The sequence below is a fragment of the Silene latifolia genome, chromosome 9 (genome assembly GCF_048544455.1).
Source record: "Silene latifolia isolate original U9 population chromosome 9, ASM4854445v1, whole genome shotgun sequence".
NCBI lineage: Eukaryota > Viridiplantae > Streptophyta > Magnoliopsida > Caryophyllales > Caryophyllaceae > Silene > Silene latifolia.
Genome location: NC_133534.1, coordinates 118,024 through 135,446, shown reverse-complemented (window position 1 = coordinate 135,446; position 17,423 = coordinate 118,024). Strand labels below are relative to the sequence as shown.

Below are 17,423 nucleotides of genomic sequence, written 5' to 3'. Positions count from 1 at the left end.
CCAGCCCAGTCCTAATTCCTGTATGGGGTTTACATTATATCTACATTTAGTGACGAGAATATTGAGTCCAAATTTCGAATGTGTTTAAGAGCTTTGGTTGGACCCAATCTGATATCAGAGACCTTTATAATGAAAAATGCTACTTTGCTTCACATTTTCTGATGTAAGCATAAAAAAGAAGATGGATTTCCTGATGAACGAGCTGCGACTAGAGCCTGCTTTCTTGACATCGAATATTGGTCTCTTTACTTGCAGTCTGGAGTCGGAATTTAAAATCAGCGAAGGCGAAAATTTTTAGTAGGGGCGAACGGAAAATGGTACTAAGGGTAGTTTTGTACCAAGGATAGCGACCTTCATTAAATGGAGAGGATTTTGTCTCATTTTCTCGTGAGTCGGACAAAAATCACAACGCACCCGTCACGCTTAATTTGTACACCATATGCTCTCTTGGGAAAATAAAGGGTTAATTTAAAATCAAGACGATCAATTATACTCCATACAAGATATTATACAATTCAAGCACTGTAAACGGAAATAAAAAAAGAAAAAAAAATTCTAAATGTCGTCCATTTCCTAAATTCCTATGTAATATTCTCATACTCAATAATTTAAGTAAATGAGCTACAAAGGTTTCGAAAAAAAGATGAACTAAAGCTTATATATATCACGCATCAACGGCCCTATATTTTTTTTTTTTCATTTTCCGGCCAGATATTTGGAAGGTAATAACAAAATAAATCAAATGAACATCCAATAAAATCCATGTGTCGAACTCGATCATCAGTTAATGAAATCTTGGTAAAAGTGTGCGAATCATAACCAGCCATTCAAACTACAAAACAAGAACTCAAGGATCAAACTACAGGAACGGTTCGACCAGGTAATACGAGAGGAACAAGCAGTGGTTCAGTAGTTGAGGTGTTACGAGCAGCGATGTCTTCAAGTCGTTTCCATATGGCTTCACGTTTTGTTCTGATTTCTTCTTCTTTTGACTCGTCTTCCTGAAACTTGAGCACGCATTCCTCGAACAGGTCAGGGTCAAGGTCTGAGAAAATCTTCCGCACATTCAGAGTCAGACTGTGAACCGCTTGATTCCAGTGGTTTCTAGTGTTTTTCTCGAGTGCAGGGAATACGATTGGCAGAATAACTTTGCAATTTTGTTTCACCAGGTTTTCTATATGATCGTTGTTCCACAGGAACAATGCCCGCTCTGCAACCTAATAGGAAAACAAACACTGGATCTCAGATGACAGCGAAACGAGTACATTTACAGTTCAAGTCATGGTTTTAAAACTCGAATTGAAACTTGGTCTCAAAAGTCAAAACCGGTTGGTATGCCATAAATATTTTTAGAGCATGCAGATAAGAAAACAAAGATAGGGTTGAGTCTAGTGCTTTCGCTATGTCATTACAGACTACATACTCTTCACCGAAAACATGAGAGATATCGTTCCCCGTGACCTCCAGATAAAAAGGAAAGGGAAGAAAAATAACAGGAGCTTGTAAGCTCAACGCCACACACGGGTAACCCCTGACCAACAACATTACCCCAGTGCCTCAATGGCTCCCGCAAATTGCGGGGTAAGGGGGGGTCGGATGTACGCAGCCTTACCCTTGTGTTAGCAACACAAAGAGGCTGTTTCCGAACCCCTGACCGATTCCTAAAATACTGAAGATGTTCATCCCAACACAGGTAGGTACCCCAGCATATGCAGGAATGTCGTATATGCTATCATACTCTCCTAGCCTAAGTTAAATGCAGTGACCATCCGCTCAGAGAATACGTCAGTAAAAGACGTGTCAAATGGTTAGGGAAAAAAAAAGGCTATAACATGTTTATCAGATCTGCTTATCTACACGATGCCTATATTTTAAAGTCGGAGCTGTATTCTACAAGATTTGAGAGCATTCACACAGAAGTCACTGCCAAACTAAAGTCAACCCTAGTAGTTTGAACATCCAAGACGAAGGGGAAAAAGGAGGGAAGGATGGAAGGTAAGGGGAAGGAAACAGATGTGAGTCATGTGACTAGAGAAACCAAAAGACTCGCCAATTTGGATAAACTCAAAAAGAGAAAGTAAAAAAAGGAATAATGGACAACAAATAAAGAAAAGAAAGAGATCCCTCCATGATTCCAACTATGTGAAGCGAAATATATGTTAAACCAGGAAGAAATATAGTCCTCAGTCCTCACAACGATTGATTCCCATCAACCCTATTGCTATCGTAAATGCCATTGATTTTTTTAGCCCACTCTTTACATACCCTCCATTTTCGCCATTTCTACCAACCCAACTAAGTTGCAAAGACACCCAGATAGTACTTCGAAAATAATGAATCGAGGCTCGATTCATTATTTTCGAAGTTATTAAAATATTATCAACAAACCAAATGAACCCAATTACCGAGCAACGTCAAAAGTTAGAATTCCAAAAAGAAAAATAAACCAGCTAAAGTGATAAAGATCTGTACTACACAATTACACATATACACTACCCAAGAGAAAATGACAGGCCATGGGCCCATGGCTGGTCGAAGAGTCTGATTCGCAACTCCCGAGTAATAAATTGGCGGGGAAGATAAAATTCTTCAGTACTACCCCTTTCTACAATCAAGGGTAAGTTAAGCTAAAAGCCGTTCCATATTAGCTAGGCCCAAATTTGAACACTCACCTTAACCTCTCCCGGAAATCCACATATGCACTCCGGCTCTACGAGAGTAAGAGCAAGAGAGAAGAAAGAAAGTGACAAAATAAAGAAGAACCATCAGAAACAAGGCCGGCCGGTCACATACAAAATATTAACTATAACTATACAAGAAGGCTACAGATACATTCCATTTCGTAATTACCCCATTCAAATCAACTGGTCGATTGTTGATAGCTGTTTGCAAATGCTTATCGGAGTGATTTCACAATATTAAGAAATCACTTGAAACACAAACGGAATCTTGCACATCTTTTAGTTAGAGGGTCTAAATATTGATCAGCTGGTATGTTGTCGTCTTCAATGAAAGGTATTACTACTTGATGACACATCACATCATTACTCAATAGTAAAGTATGCCTTAAAAGCAACAATGATAGGCGTGAAACCAAGATTTAGAAGTCATTAGCAACCAAATGCAGACAGGAAACATTACGAAAATCTTATGTTTGATAATATACCATGTCTCTAATTTGGCTTTATAGCTTGCTCAAAAAGAAGTTTGACCACGACTTAATTCCAAGAGATTTACATGCACAATCTATTTCATAAATTTGACCCACAATCATAAAACTAGCCGAGATGTACTAGACGAAAACTTTCAGTTCATGCCGGCATAATAACCGAATAATACTTCTTAGGTTAGATGAACATCAAGAGATCAGCACTCTACACCGTCAATTAGCTCTATATGACCTATTTCTCCGCACAAAAAAAAGAGTCAAAGTTGCTCTAATTGAGTGGAATAGAGGGAGTATCATGAGACGAGCATCCTACAGTCATACCATACTCTTTAGTCTTTACAAATCCAACTTACTACAACCACCATCACAACCACTAACCTCCGGGATTACAGAAGACAAGAGCCTTCGATCAATGAATATGGAAACATAGTGTTATAAAGCAAAAGGAAAGATGACGCTAACAAATGCCAACTCAATCAAACTCAAAACAAGCCTGACAATTAGCCATGAATTTCTCCATGAGCAAGCTATGTAAGCAGAAGAATACAGGAGCATAAGAAACCAAACACCCGGAAAATGATTTTTGATACCTGAACTAAACCACTATGGAAAAATCACCTATGCAACATGTATACAAATAAGAGTATGATAACATTAATGACAATTTCAATGACAAAGGAATTGCTGAAGTTGATATTGATACCTGAAAATGTGAACTACTCAGACAACAGGCGATTTGCTTAAACAAGGACACCACAACACGTTGAAATTCGGGTAGCTGAGTAGCTTCCAAAACTTCCTCCAACTCACTTAAGAACATCACTTCCTTTGAACTATTTGTGATAGGCCAATACTTCAAGAGCCCACGTATTACAGAATCAGCAAGTTTGCAATCTTTCTCGACAAACTGCGTAATACAGTAAGATAATTGTTGATGATACATAGGCAAGCACCTTGGTCTATGAAGAGGTATTAATACTCTCACAAGAAAGAGCTTATGCTCTTCTTTCAAAGGCAAAGCAAACCCGTTAATTATGCTTCCGAGTATTTCAAGAAGCTCAGCAATACCATTGTGCTTCTCAGTCTCGAAAATAAACTGATAAAAGATGTTGTTTATAGCCTTCCTGATATATGGCCGGTGGACCATAAATTTTCCATATATACGATGTAATATCGTCTTCAGGTAGTCTCGTTCCCGAGGATCTTCAGAATCGAATAGGTCCAACAACCTCAGCACAAACGAGTGATCAACATATCTCTTCGCCAACTTCGCATCAGTCTCGGGGGATGCCACAAATCTCAACAAGAATTCATAAATAATTTGCAAATGAGGCCATGATGCATCCATTAAAGGCTCCTCCTCTTCAACATCAAATGCTTGGACGGGTTTATTCTCCCTTGGCTGAGAAGCAAGAGACCTAAACAAATTCACAGACACCATCTTTATCATATCTTGCATCACATTCTCCGGAAACTTCCCATTTGCCGAAGAAACATAATCCACCAATTCCAACAATGTTTGCCTCTTTACCTCCTTTTCTCTCAAATTCTTTGTTGGGTCACTAAAGTCAAATAGGACACAACACATGTGAAGCTTCTTAATGAATAAGCTTTGCTTTTCAGAGCTAGGAACATCCCTAAAACTAGGCAATGCTTCATAAGACGATAATGAAACACCGTTCACCATTGAATCAACAGTCCGAGATACTTTCTTCCCCGGATTCTGACCTCCCCACGAAGCTCCATTTGCACCCGGACTGTTAGGATTATTAGACCTGTTAGCACCCACATCACTTTTCCTTACACTGCTCGATGCATTCGACCCACCAACAGTAACTCCCTTTTGCTCTCTACCCTCAGATGACTTGGACGATTTTCGAGGAATCTTACTAAGTATTTGCTTAAACATTGCTCACAAATAGCAAATTCACTAGCTTACCCTTCTTACAACCAAATTTGCTCACTAAATTCACGGTATACGGCCAAACCGATAAAATTAGTTGCACATCAAATTCCAAAGATCTAATTGATGAACACTTCACTATCAATCAATACACATCAAACATACCCAAATCTCAATCCAAATCAATTTTAATTAACCAACATGCAAGATCACTAATTTCAACACTAAACAAATTAACCTAAACAATACAAAGGGGGCTAAATTAAAAACCCCCTTTCTTATATCATATATATATGAACAACAAACAAAAATCAAACCAATTTCAGCAGTAAATAGAATACTCACCAACACCCAAACCCTAGAATTTCAATTCCTGAAGAACAAACAGCTCAAAGATTGAATTTATCCCCCAAAAACTTTCTACCCAGAAAATCAAATCAATTGAACTTCTTCACTAAGCTCAAAGATTGAATTTTCCCCAAAAAAACTTAATACCCAGAAAATCAAACTAATTGACCACCTTCATACAGCTCAAAGATTGAATCTTCTCCCCAAAAACTTAATACCCAGAAAATCAAATTAATTGAACTTCTTCACAAAGCTCAAAGATTGAATCTTTTCCCCAAAAACTTAATACCCAGAAAATCAAAATAATTGGAACTTTTTTCACAAAGCTCAAAGATTGAATTTTTAAGGGTATTAGTTGAAAATGAAAAATAAACAACAAAGAAAAAGTCAGGAACGTGTAAATCCCACTAAATATATGAATGATTTGAGATGAGAAAATGACATAACATAATTTTTAATTTACTCTTTTGTGTTTGTGTTCTTCTTACTACTACTTTAAATTAAAAATTAAAATTAAAATAATAAATAGAAATAAATTAAAGAGGGGAGAATATATTTTATCTTCTGACTCTTATTATAATAATTAATTTTGTCCTTGTACAACAAAAAGTACTCAGAAAAAATAATTGCATTAAATAAAGTATATTTTTTTTAAGAGAACAAAATGAACCAACTTGCACATGTGTATGAGTAGATTGTAGGGTGGGTATTCAATAAAGGGTTAAAAATAATAATTCGAAAGTAAAAATAAGAGTGTCCCACCAAAGAAATTAAATTTATATTTTGAAAATGGAATAAAATATCCCAAGTGTTTGGTGTAATATGCAAAAAATAATTAGGGAGGGAGTTTGGTATGAAAAAAAATGAGGATCGATTTTTCATGGGAGTGTTTTGATGACTCGGTAACAGAGTATCACCATTTACCAACCAAGTCAGTTGACATCTGTACTCTATTAGTTGACATCTGCATTCATTTGTACGGAGTATGATTTAGTAATAATATTCTTTAAATCCATAATACTTCGTGATATTTATTATTCCGATAATTATATATAGTGGCTAATGTTGCGTAATGGCATAAGTAATATTCTAAATTTTCAACAATAATAAGAAAATATGTGTTGTTGTCTAAAAAAAAAAAAAAGAAAATATGTGTAAACGATATGAAATTTGTACAATATGTGTCGACCTGTACTTGATCCGTTGTCATCGAACTAGCTATTCGACTTACAATTTGAGGCCAAAGGAGAGTTTTTATGCTTGAAATTTATGCAATTTGCTTTCAAAATCAGCAAAACATTCACTGTACTGTACTGCAGTAACTGCACACTATCAGATCATTCACTACAGTAAGAAATGATCTCTATTCTCTATTCTATAGTTTGAGAGTCCAGTATGACCATGTCCTTCATATTCATAGGGTAGCACATACTCGAATGCAGGCCCGACCAAACATTATCCGCTAATATTCTGTTCACTGCTTCCGTTGGATGGTACTGGTCCCACCAGATATGAGTCGAAGCATTTCGACAGGCCATCTCTGGTGACAGGCACATTATCCACCCCTTGTACATTCCCATTCCGCAGCATGCATCGCTTGTCACTTGGAAACCTGCAGAATACCAACATTGATCAGTTATTCAATGACAGCAGACGGAGCAGAAAGACAGGTTGATCATTCATCCATAGACAGAAGACGGAACAGAAATACAGGTTGATCATTCATTCAAAAGACAGGAGACGGACTGAAAGACAGGTTGATCATTCATTCAATGACAGGAGACGGAGCAGAAAGACAGGCTGATCATTTATTCAAAGAAGAGGTTGTGAAGCAATTACCATAGTGTTTGTGATTCTCGATAATATCCATAGAACCTTGATAGGCATCACAGAAGATGATGTTGGCATCAGAGAGCTCATCGTTCAGCTGTTCAACCATGAACCGCATCACAAAGTTAAATTCCATGATCATGTTGTTAATTTCATCGATACATTCTCCGTTCTTGCTCTTGTACTTCCATAGATAGTGAGGCGCGCATCCCATTGGCCCTAATCCCATTATTACCACTTTCCTTACTTCTCCGGAATATAAATTCTGTTCAAAAAAAAACATTAAACCAGGAAAACATCATTAACAAGACTGTCGTCTGTCGGAATGCTAATTACCTTGATTTGTTGCTTCATTGTGTTAGCCAGGAATCGGTTGAAACTCCAGGGAGAGTACACAGATTGGACTCCAGATACATTTAGAAGATAGTAATGTATGTAATCATTGGATCCGATAGAAATGTAGAGAATCGATTTAGAGATGAGATTAGCTGCAATATCTTCACCCATGTTCATCTTGAATTGCTGAAATGTGTCTGAAAGCTGCTGGATTTGCTGAGCAAACGAGACGCGTTGACCCTGCAGATATTATACCAGTCAAGATAGACCGATTCTAGGTCAAGATTATGTCCGAAAACAAGATAGAGCGATTCTAGGTCAAGATTATGTCCGAAAGCATTCAAATTTCTTTTTTTGCAGGATAAGAACTAAGAAATCTCACCAGATCAGAACCAGTTGCGAAAATAATTCCGGCTCCTGCAGAAGCGTAGTTCACTCCATGAATCATAGCTTCTACACTCCCCGCGTTCTCTAGATAATTTGGCACTAACGGAATACCTAATCGCGATGCTAATAATCAAATTCAACCATCATTATGATCAGTAAATCAATCCATCAATTTGCCAGTCAATAGAAACTTCTTGCATTCATTTAAACAAATTACAGTGAAACAAATTACAGTCTCAAATAAGAATTTGCGTTTGTAGAAAGCTAAAATTCATTGCATTTTTCAGTCAATCTTGAATAAATTTAACTAAAAACAAGTAAACCCTAAAAATGAAATTATAATCTGAATTTTCACAATTTTTTTTAAAAAAAATAGGAATTAAATTAACCAAAGAATTAGTTCAATCAACAAGAAAAACATGGATTAGTGAGAAAAAGAAAAGGAGAGAATCGAACCAAGAAAGCTAAAATTCATTGCATTTTCAGTCAATCTTCAATAAATTTAACTAAAAACAAGTAAACTGTAAACCCTAAAAATCACATTATAATCTGAATTTTCACAATTTTAAAAAAATCAATTAGGAATTAAATTAACCAAGAATTAGTTAAATCAACAAGAAAAAGAAAAGGAGAAAAGCGAACCGAGAAAATCAACAGGAATTCTGCCATTAGAGAATCGACCAGTAGGAAGATGAGTATCGAAATCACGACCATACGGAAGTCGATCAGATCTCGCAAAAGTCCCAAGAAAGTTATTATTATTCCCAGCATCAACAGAAGAATCTCCAATTACAAACAACCCCGGCACCACCCCTGACACAACACTCGATTCATTTTCCGGAAAAGGCGAAGGCGATGGATACGGAAACGGAAATCGAAGCGGGTAGAAGAAGTAATCGTTAGAAGGAGGTAAGGAGAGTGTGGATGATTGAGGTTGGAGATCTTGGGAGAAGAGATATGGGTTGAGTAATTCTTGTGGGTATTCGAGGGAATTTGACGGGGTTGATGAAATCGCTAAGAAGATGATGAAGATGAAGACGGAGATGGAGGTTTTGTCCGCCATTGTTGTTCACTGGTGAGGACTGAGGAATGTTGGAATTACAGAGGTTGTTATTTTTGGCGGGAATGTTTGTTATTTTTATGTTCTTTTTGTTTGTTTTGAGATAACAACTTTGTTTGTTATGTTGAATCAATTACTAGATTTTTTATTAATTTATTGTTTTAGGTTAGATAATTAACTTCTCACTTCTTGTCGTAATTTAATTTATGATTAGTGGGTATAATCGGAGGTTTATGGATATGATGTGATGTCGTGATGTACAAGTGTTGGAAAAGTTCTCTTGTTATATATAGAGTACAAATTACTCTAATGACCTTATACAAGTACGGACTTCGGAATCCATAGGACAATGGATAAATTTGATAAATGTTTGTTGGCTTAGATCGTAATGAAAATTGAGATGACACTGAGCCACGCACTTAGGTGATATATGCACTTAGGTGATATTATTGTGTCTCGGCACCATCCCCAGTCACATCCATCTTGTGGAAACCATGTATTAAAACGAAGTATTTTACATATATACCATGTGAAAGGGTGGCACAGAGACTTAAACTATACGATGACACGTTATTATTATTTCCATAAGTTTATATGTAGTTATGTACATATGACTTACATCCATTTTACATAATTTTGATAATCATACAATAAGATTATAAATTAACTACACAATAACATATGGTAACAAAAAAAAAACACAACTAATCCATATTTTTATCATTGTATTAATTAATCCAAAGATTATTTCAACCAAAATTCTAAAGTAATTATTGTCCAACGATATGAAAAATAAACCCTGGCAAACATAGATAATTTTTTTTTTATCAAAACCATATGTACAAACACAGCCCGTAAACAAGAGTTAAATCCTTTTGGTCGCCATCATCTTCTTCTTTAATTAGCAACACATCAACTGTCTTCACCATAATTGTCGTCACCGTCGACGAAAAATGGCGTAAAAGAGACTATTTCTTCTTGAAGTATAGTTATGGTTGTGAGAGAAAACTTATGAATAGAATTGGTAACTCTTAGCCGAAACAATTATAGTCCTTAGCCCTCCAATTGGTCCTAAGATCATCAAGAGCACTCCCAACGCTATGCAAAACTAAACAAACAAAATAATAATTAAATATATGTTAATAACAATAATTAATTGAATAAAAAGAATAAGGATGGCTGGAAAGAGTCTCGTGTAAAACCGTTTTACATGTAAAAACAGTAAAACACATAAGTAAGTTACTACTTACTAGAGTATAAGTATTTAAGTCAATTAACTTATAATTTTACACTAATATTTGTGTAAAATCGCCTTACACAGGTATTAAGTTAAAATATAATTGAAAGAAGTATAGAAGTAGAATTTCTAGCTTACCCAATTCAGGCACCATGTAATACTGAATCTCTTCGGCTTGTATAGAATTAGCCACATTATGCAAGGCAACTGTAGACGATATATTGAAAAGTCACAACAGTACACGTTATTGGTTAAACATTCATTTATTCAGTACACATTTTAAATTGTAAAAGGTCTTACACAATAATTAGTAGACAAATTAAAATACGGAGTAAAAGTTTGGATGATGGGACTTACATAGTATGTAGTTGGAGCCAAAGCAAATCCTCCGAAAAACCCAAGTAGGCCACCAAAGAAAGGGAAGGTGATCGCGATGAACATTGTAAATGCTGAATAATGAGAGAAATTATATGAAGTTCGGTTATTTTCGAGTGATCCATAATTAGAAATCAATTTATGAAAAAGTCGTACCAACGTATGTGTTACGAGTAACAAATCTAAGGGTGCTCGAAGGCTCAAAGTTCATCTTCTTTACCAAGAATGTCTCCAACATGTCAAATACTGGCATTGCATATATCTGAAATTATACAAACACGTTATTTAAACGATTTTTCTAAGGCACGTGTTATAGACATTTGATTAAAGTCGAATGCAACAAATTAATAGAATTATTGTCAACGTTTAACTAAACATTTTTGCTAAAGCACGTGTTAGGAAAACCGTTAATCTAAAATTTTATTACCTGATAACTTCCAATGACATGAACAACAACAAAGGCATTAGCAGCAACAATAAGCCAAGTAGGCTTCTCCAAACTAATAAGAATGTTATCCTCAACAGAGTTACCAAACATTAAGAACCCGATCCAAGCAACAGGGAAGTAACAAAGAGCCACGACGACATAAGCCAAGATAACCCCCTTCCACATTGGACCCTTGGACGGTCTCTCAGGTGTCGAAGGGATGGTCGCTTGGATCTCTAGAACGACATTATGACCTGCAAAGGCGAATGCAATGTCGCCTAATGCTGTGAAAAAGTTCATCACTCTTGCTGATGAGGATGCGCCTCGTGGGGAATAGTCGATGTCTTCTTGTATTCCCTTTACTACCGATGCTACCCATGCTATGGTAGAGTAACTGCATTAACACGAATTCTTATATTTAAAGGAAATCCAACTCGAGATTTCTGATTAAATTGAATTGAACGGAATTTATTCCCATTTAATCGAAATGTTCAAGGTTTTGTTCAAACATATACCATCACCAAAAATACATCTCAAATAATGGAGGACCTTAAAAAGAGTTGGTTCGGAGTTTGGACCAACTCATAGACTTACATAAGATTCAGAGTCGTCTAATATAACATGTTCAAAATATTCTATAACATGTTCAAAATATTAAATACATCTCAAATAATGGAGGACCTTAAAAAGAGTTGGTTCGGAGTTTGGACCAACTCATAGACTTACATAAGATTCAGAGTCGTCTAATATAACATGTTCAAAATATTCTATAACATGTTCAAAATATTCTCAAAACCCGGGGCCTTTCAAGTTCATTCATTTGCTTGCTGAATGCCATGTTCGAGTACCATTTACTACACAAACTTAATTGTCCAATTATTCGAGGCCTCGGTCACAATCTAACTTTAAAACCAGACCTCTCAAATTCATTCAACGTCCATGATAAGATTCAAGTGCGCTCCCTAATACTCTCTCCCAGTCACTATATTGTTCCCATTTGATATGGACACAATACTTAAGGAAAAGTATTAAAATATGAGTAAAAGAGTTGTGTGGGGTTGGTAATAGGAGAGAGTGATGAATTATTAGTAGTTAAATAAAGAATTGTGGGGCCAAAACATAAAGGAAAATAATAAAATAGGAGTAAAAGAGTTGTGTGGGGTTTGGTGATAGGAGAGAGGAATGAATAAAATAAGAGTAAAAGTTTCTAAAAATAGAAAGGGGAACATTAGTTGAATAATCCGTTTCGGGAAAGAGGGAACATTATAGTGACTGGGAGGGAGTATAACTTTTTGACAAAGAGTTAAACCTGATCCCTTACCTTTCTAGTCAAGATGTGCCACTAATATATCAAATAATCGAATAATTAATTAATATCAAATTAAAGTAATTACCTCAAAGACATAACCGCCGCAGCCAAAGAGATGATCGACATAGAATTGAAATTAGGAAGATGAGAAAGAAGAAAATGAACAGAAGAAAAGATCATAATCCAAAAAGTCAGCTTAATAGGTTTGCCATCATGGACAATTAACTCATGTATTTTCTTAAGTGACTTTCCACCCGTAACCATGTAAACAATGTCTGTACCAATGTCGACCACCAGCTGTTGTGGGACGACGACCCACAACCCGAGTTTTTCTCCAAAAGCGTGTTGTCCGAGCTCGTGATATCGGTCAAACCGCTTCCCGGGTACCATTTCATGCATCTCCACCATTTGCCATAGTGTGTATAGGGTCACTAGCCATGATAGTATCATTAGTGTCACCCCTGGACCCCTGCATTGTCAATATTAGTTCGATAAGTCTTTTGTACAAAGGTTTTTAATGTAATTATCAGATCATTTGAGTCAATTAATTATCTAGAAATAATGTTGATATAATGTTGAGTAAGTCTCGTGTAAAAAGATTTTAATATATTGTTTAACTAACTTTATCATGAGAAATGATAAATACAATCCAATGGGACTGTATTTAGTAACTAAATGAGGAAATAAGTTCTTAATATATGCATTAATTGCATTGATTTATGTGTAATTTAGTTTTGAATTCCTAAATTGAAAACAAATATGGAAGATATTAAATGCTTAAATACAACTTAATGGGTTGTATTTCACATTATCTACGTAATTATCAAATCACAGATGGTATGATAATATTATTAGAGTCATCATGGACTATTATTTGCATTTATCAAAAGGGTATTGCTTTTTCACATACGAATTTTACTCTTTCACATACGTCATTTACAATATTACCCTTATCATTTTTTTCATCCCTTACCCAATTAATTTTTTTTCTCACTTCACCACTAAATCACCTTCACCCACCTCCAGTCACCACCTCCGATCAGTCTACTCGCCGGCGATCCTCACTCCAGCCGACCTCACGCCGGACTGATCATTAGCGACATTAAATTAGTGAATCCTAAGAATAATTCAAGACACCCAAAACAGATAGAAGATGGATAACTAACATCTACGTGTTGTGGCTTTACTAGCTTAGACTATTGTTTGCCTAGGTAAGATTCAATTATGTCCTGCAACACAATTCTCATTTAGGGTAATAAATACTCGACTACTCAGGCATCGGGCATCAACTAATTAAAGAACGTGAAAAATTATAAACCTAATTTTAGGACAAAATAACTAATAAATAAGTTTTTAATAATTGCTAAACAAAATAAATATTTCACTAAATGAAAATTTTGAAAAATTGTAATCCATTTTTCAAGTTTTTAGAACAATTAGATTTAATTTTAGGGTAAATGTCATATGTAAACCTAATTTGTTTAGATTTAGGAAAAGGGTATAGTATGGAAATTTTATGAAAAATTGTATGTGAAAGAATAAAGTCCGTATGTGAAAAAGCAACACCGTATCAAAATTGTGAAAATTAATTACGAAGTAATTAATTACAATCTACAATTTACCATTACCTATGTAAATGCATGTTATCACTAGTGAAGTTTTCGAGACATAACTAGGTATTTTTACCCGTGAAATCACGGGTGCGTTAAGGTAAATTGGTGGTGAGGTATTAACCATGTTTGGTAGGAGTGAATTAATATTTGCAGAAATAAGTTGCAAAAGTGGATTATAATCAATAGATTTTGTTAGCAAGATTGACTAAAATATATAATTAGCAGAGTTTGTTTATAGTTATAGGTAATTAGCGGTCTCACAATAATTGATTTTTTTTAAATGACTAAAATGGACATGTTCATTATTGATAACTGATAAGATATGTTTTCAAGGGTAAACATTTCAATTCACATCTTTTCTGATCTACTATCACATATTTGGCCGGGGTCAACATATTGTAAAATACTCGTAGTAAACTACACCTCAATGGCTCAATCTACTATTTTTGTATGTTGGTTACCAAACAACTTATTGATGAGTCAAACATGTTAAATCTCCCCAATATTCCAAAAAATCATCCATCCAACGTTTACCAAACACCCTCATTTCCTTAGATTTACATTACTTTATTTCATTTTCTAAATTTTCTGTATATGACATGTAGAGGTGGCAATAATTGACACGACCCGAAAACACGACACGAACCCGACACGAAATTAGCGGGTTAGGGTTGTGAGGTTGTGACCCATTTAAGTAATTGGGTTGACACGAACATGACACGAAACTTAAATGGGTCGGGTTAGGGTTGAGCTCTTTTGACACGAACCCGACACGAATAACCCATTTATTTAAAAGTGTCATAATATAGCTGGGTTCAATCAATAATCCAACCAAACAACTTAACAATAATCATTCTCATTCATCATTTTTGGGATAATAAGGCTATAAAACATAGATTATTTATTAGTTTATTGGGTTAAACGGGTTAAATGAGTTAAAAATGACCTGCTACAAGATAAATGGGTTAAACAAGTCGGGTTGGGTTATAGCAAAATTAAATGGGTTGGGTTAGGGTTAAGACAAATGACCCGTTTATCTAATTGGGTCGGGTTAGGGTTGGGGTAGTGATGACCCGTTTAAAGTTGACACGAACACGAACACGACACGACCTGATCTGTTTGCCAGGTCTAAATTGACATGTGATATGTTTGATCTTTTCTTTTTGGTTTTTTCTTCTTCCACCGCAATACATTTTTTTATTTGATCTTATGTTTTTTTTCCTTTCATTTATTTTGCTCTCATCGCAACTTATTATTTTTTTTGCCTTCAATTTTTTGAATCACATTGCAGTACACGTCAGGTTTTATATTGTAGGATAATATGACTTTAGAAGAGTTAATTGTAGCACATTGAATTATTCTTGCATTGGTATATGGCAGAGTAATATACTTTTTTTAAAATAACTTCCACATACTATAAGGAATGTATATAATTTAATGAAATTGTGTAAGTTTATAACAAAAAGAAAGAGGTAAATTTATGAACGATGGAAAATTAGAGAGGTGTCCGAATTTTAAATTTAGTATGTATTTTGATTTTTGTTGTTTAATTTTTTTTAAAGACTCGGAAAGCTAAACTTTAATGTTTATTATGCTACATAAAAACTTATTATGCATTTAATTTTTGCAATTTTTTTCTAAGTAATATTGATGAGGTGGCTTGCTAAAATTGTCTCAAAAATGAATGGTATAATGTGATGGTTTTGGCTTGCCTTTTCATTTTATATATAGATATAGGCTCCGTTTGGCACGATACTTCAGGTAGTTTATTTGACCAAAGTAGCTTATTTGACCAAAATTTCAGCTACCTGATTTTTTTGCAAGTGTTTGGCAAGTAGCTTATTTGGTCAAATAAGGTACCTGAAATGAAATGCTACCTCAGGTAGCATTTGAGAAATCAGGTACCTGAAATGACTTATTTTCCATTTTGTACCCCTTTATTCTATAATATTAAATAATTTTCATATCCTTTTACGTCATTTTTACCAAAATCCTACCTTTTGACTAGTTTGCCAAACACATTTTTATATAATCGATTACCTTATCGGCTCCTAATTTTTACTACCTTATCGATTTACCTTTTTAGGTTTCGATTTAGCTTTTCGATTTCGGCTAGCTTTTTGGTTTTCAAACTACCTTTTGGGTAGTTTTGCCAAACAGAGCCATAGGCTATGTTTGGCAAGACATTTCAGGTATCTGATTTGACCAAGTAACCTGATTTGACTAATATTTCAGGCAGTTGTTTTACCTAGTGGTGTTTGGTAAAATCATTTTAGGTACCTGAAATGATTTTTCAGGTACCTGAAATGAAAAGCTACACCAGGTAACTTTTTAAAGTTTCAGGTAGCTGAAATGTTCTACTTTACATATTTACCCTTTATTTAAATTAATTTATTATAATTATTAATGTCATTTTATGTCATTTTACAAAAGATCAGTTACCTTTTCAGTTAGTTTTACCAAACACTTTACAATTAATCAGCTGCCTTATTAGTTTCCAATTTTCAGCTAGCTTTTCAGGTACCTTTTTAATTTCAGTCACCTTATCAGGTTTCAGGTACCTTTTCAGGTTTCAGATACCTTTTCAGTCAGTTTTACCAAACAGACCCATAGATAATGAATGGTATAATGTGGTGGTTTTGGCTTGCCTTTTCATGTTATATATAGATATAAATATAGATATAGATATAGCTATAAATGTTAATAATTATGCAACGTATGTGTCAATGTATTGATTGCCAGCAAAATTGTTAAAAGAAACAATTACGATAAATCGTTGTAAGATCGTCTCACAACTAAACTAAGTATTCCGTACATACCATCCGAGTTCAGACATAGCATAGGGAAGACTAAGTACACCCGCTCCAACCATGGCCGTAACATTATGAAAAGTCGAGTACCACCATTTCGCATTTCGATCAGACGTAATTGGTAACCAATCATCGATATTCTTCACTTTCGAACTCTGCCCGGCTTCCCGATCATCTCCCATGTTTTTCTTAGGTGATTACTAATTGAAAAATTAGAGAAAATTAATTAGTGGAATTTCTATTTTGTAAAGAGAATATAACAAAGGAATTATAATAAAGTTTTAAGAATCCTACAATGTATTTATATGGAAATATTGAATCTTGAAAATAGGAGATTCCAAAGCTTTATATAGAAATTAAGATTCGTTTTAACCTAAAATGTGGAATAACTTTACTGTACTCTTGTTTTTATTACCTTAATTTTGTATTTTTGGAGTTAATCTCTACTAATTTTTGTTTTAGTTGTTGTAATTTATTACTTATTTTAGCTATATAAGATTTACTTGTTGAGGTTTTAGATAGTCCGATTACTTGTTTTGTGAACAGTATTACAAGGCTTAGTGCCCGACGGTAACAATTCCATAGACGGTTTTGTAACTGGAAAAGTAACCTGTCAATG

General features: G+C 34.8%; 3 protein-coding genes across 4 annotated transcripts; all 3 read right to left on the bottom strand.

Annotated features, from left to right (window-relative positions):
* Nucleotides 1-630: 630 nt before the first annotated feature.
* LOC141598547 (serine/threonine protein phosphatase 2A 57 kDa regulatory subunit B' theta isoform-like) lies at nt 631-6,284 on the bottom strand. The gene is made up of 2 exons (XM_074418218.1): nt 3,873-6,284; nt 631-1,217 (listed from the first exon to the last, which is right to left on the bottom strand). The coding sequence occupies exons 1-2, from the start codon at nt 5,076-5,078 to the stop codon at nt 855-857; spliced, it is 1,569 nt and encodes a 522-aa protein (XP_074274319.1). The 5' UTR covers nt 5,079-6,284; the 3' UTR covers nt 631-854.
* Nucleotides 6,285-6,498: 214 nt separating this feature from the next.
* LOC141602320 (GDSL esterase/lipase At5g08460-like) lies at nt 6,499-9,239 on the bottom strand. 2 transcript variants are annotated; one of them, XM_074422623.1, is made up of 5 exons: nt 8,616-9,239; nt 7,969-8,084; nt 7,587-7,826; nt 7,260-7,515; nt 6,499-7,032 (listed from the first exon to the last, which is right to left on the bottom strand). In XM_074422623.1, the coding sequence occupies exons 1-5, from the start codon at nt 9,034-9,036 to the stop codon at nt 6,791-6,793; spliced, it is 1,275 nt and encodes a 424-aa protein (XP_074278724.1). In that variant the 5' UTR covers nt 9,037-9,239; the 3' UTR covers nt 6,499-6,790. The 2 variants fall into 2 exon arrangements, with proteins under 2 accessions (XP_074278724.1, XP_074278723.1); XM_074422622.1 differs by having other exon boundaries at nt 7,969-8,096; nt 8,616-9,234.
* Nucleotides 9,240-9,738: 499 nt separating this feature from the next.
* Nucleotides 9,739-17,079, bottom strand: LOC141602318 (lysine histidine transporter-like 2). The gene is made up of 7 exons (XM_074422621.1): nt 16,814-17,079; nt 12,467-12,850; nt 11,073-11,466; nt 10,802-10,907; nt 10,628-10,719; nt 10,409-10,477; nt 9,739-10,141 (listed from the first exon to the last, which is right to left on the bottom strand). Exons 1-7 carry the CDS (start codon nt 16,984-16,986, stop codon nt 10,043-10,045), a joined length of 1,317 nt encoding a protein of 438 aa, XP_074278722.1. The 5' UTR covers nt 16,987-17,079; the 3' UTR covers nt 9,739-10,042.
* Nucleotides 17,080-17,423: the final 344 nt, after the last annotated feature.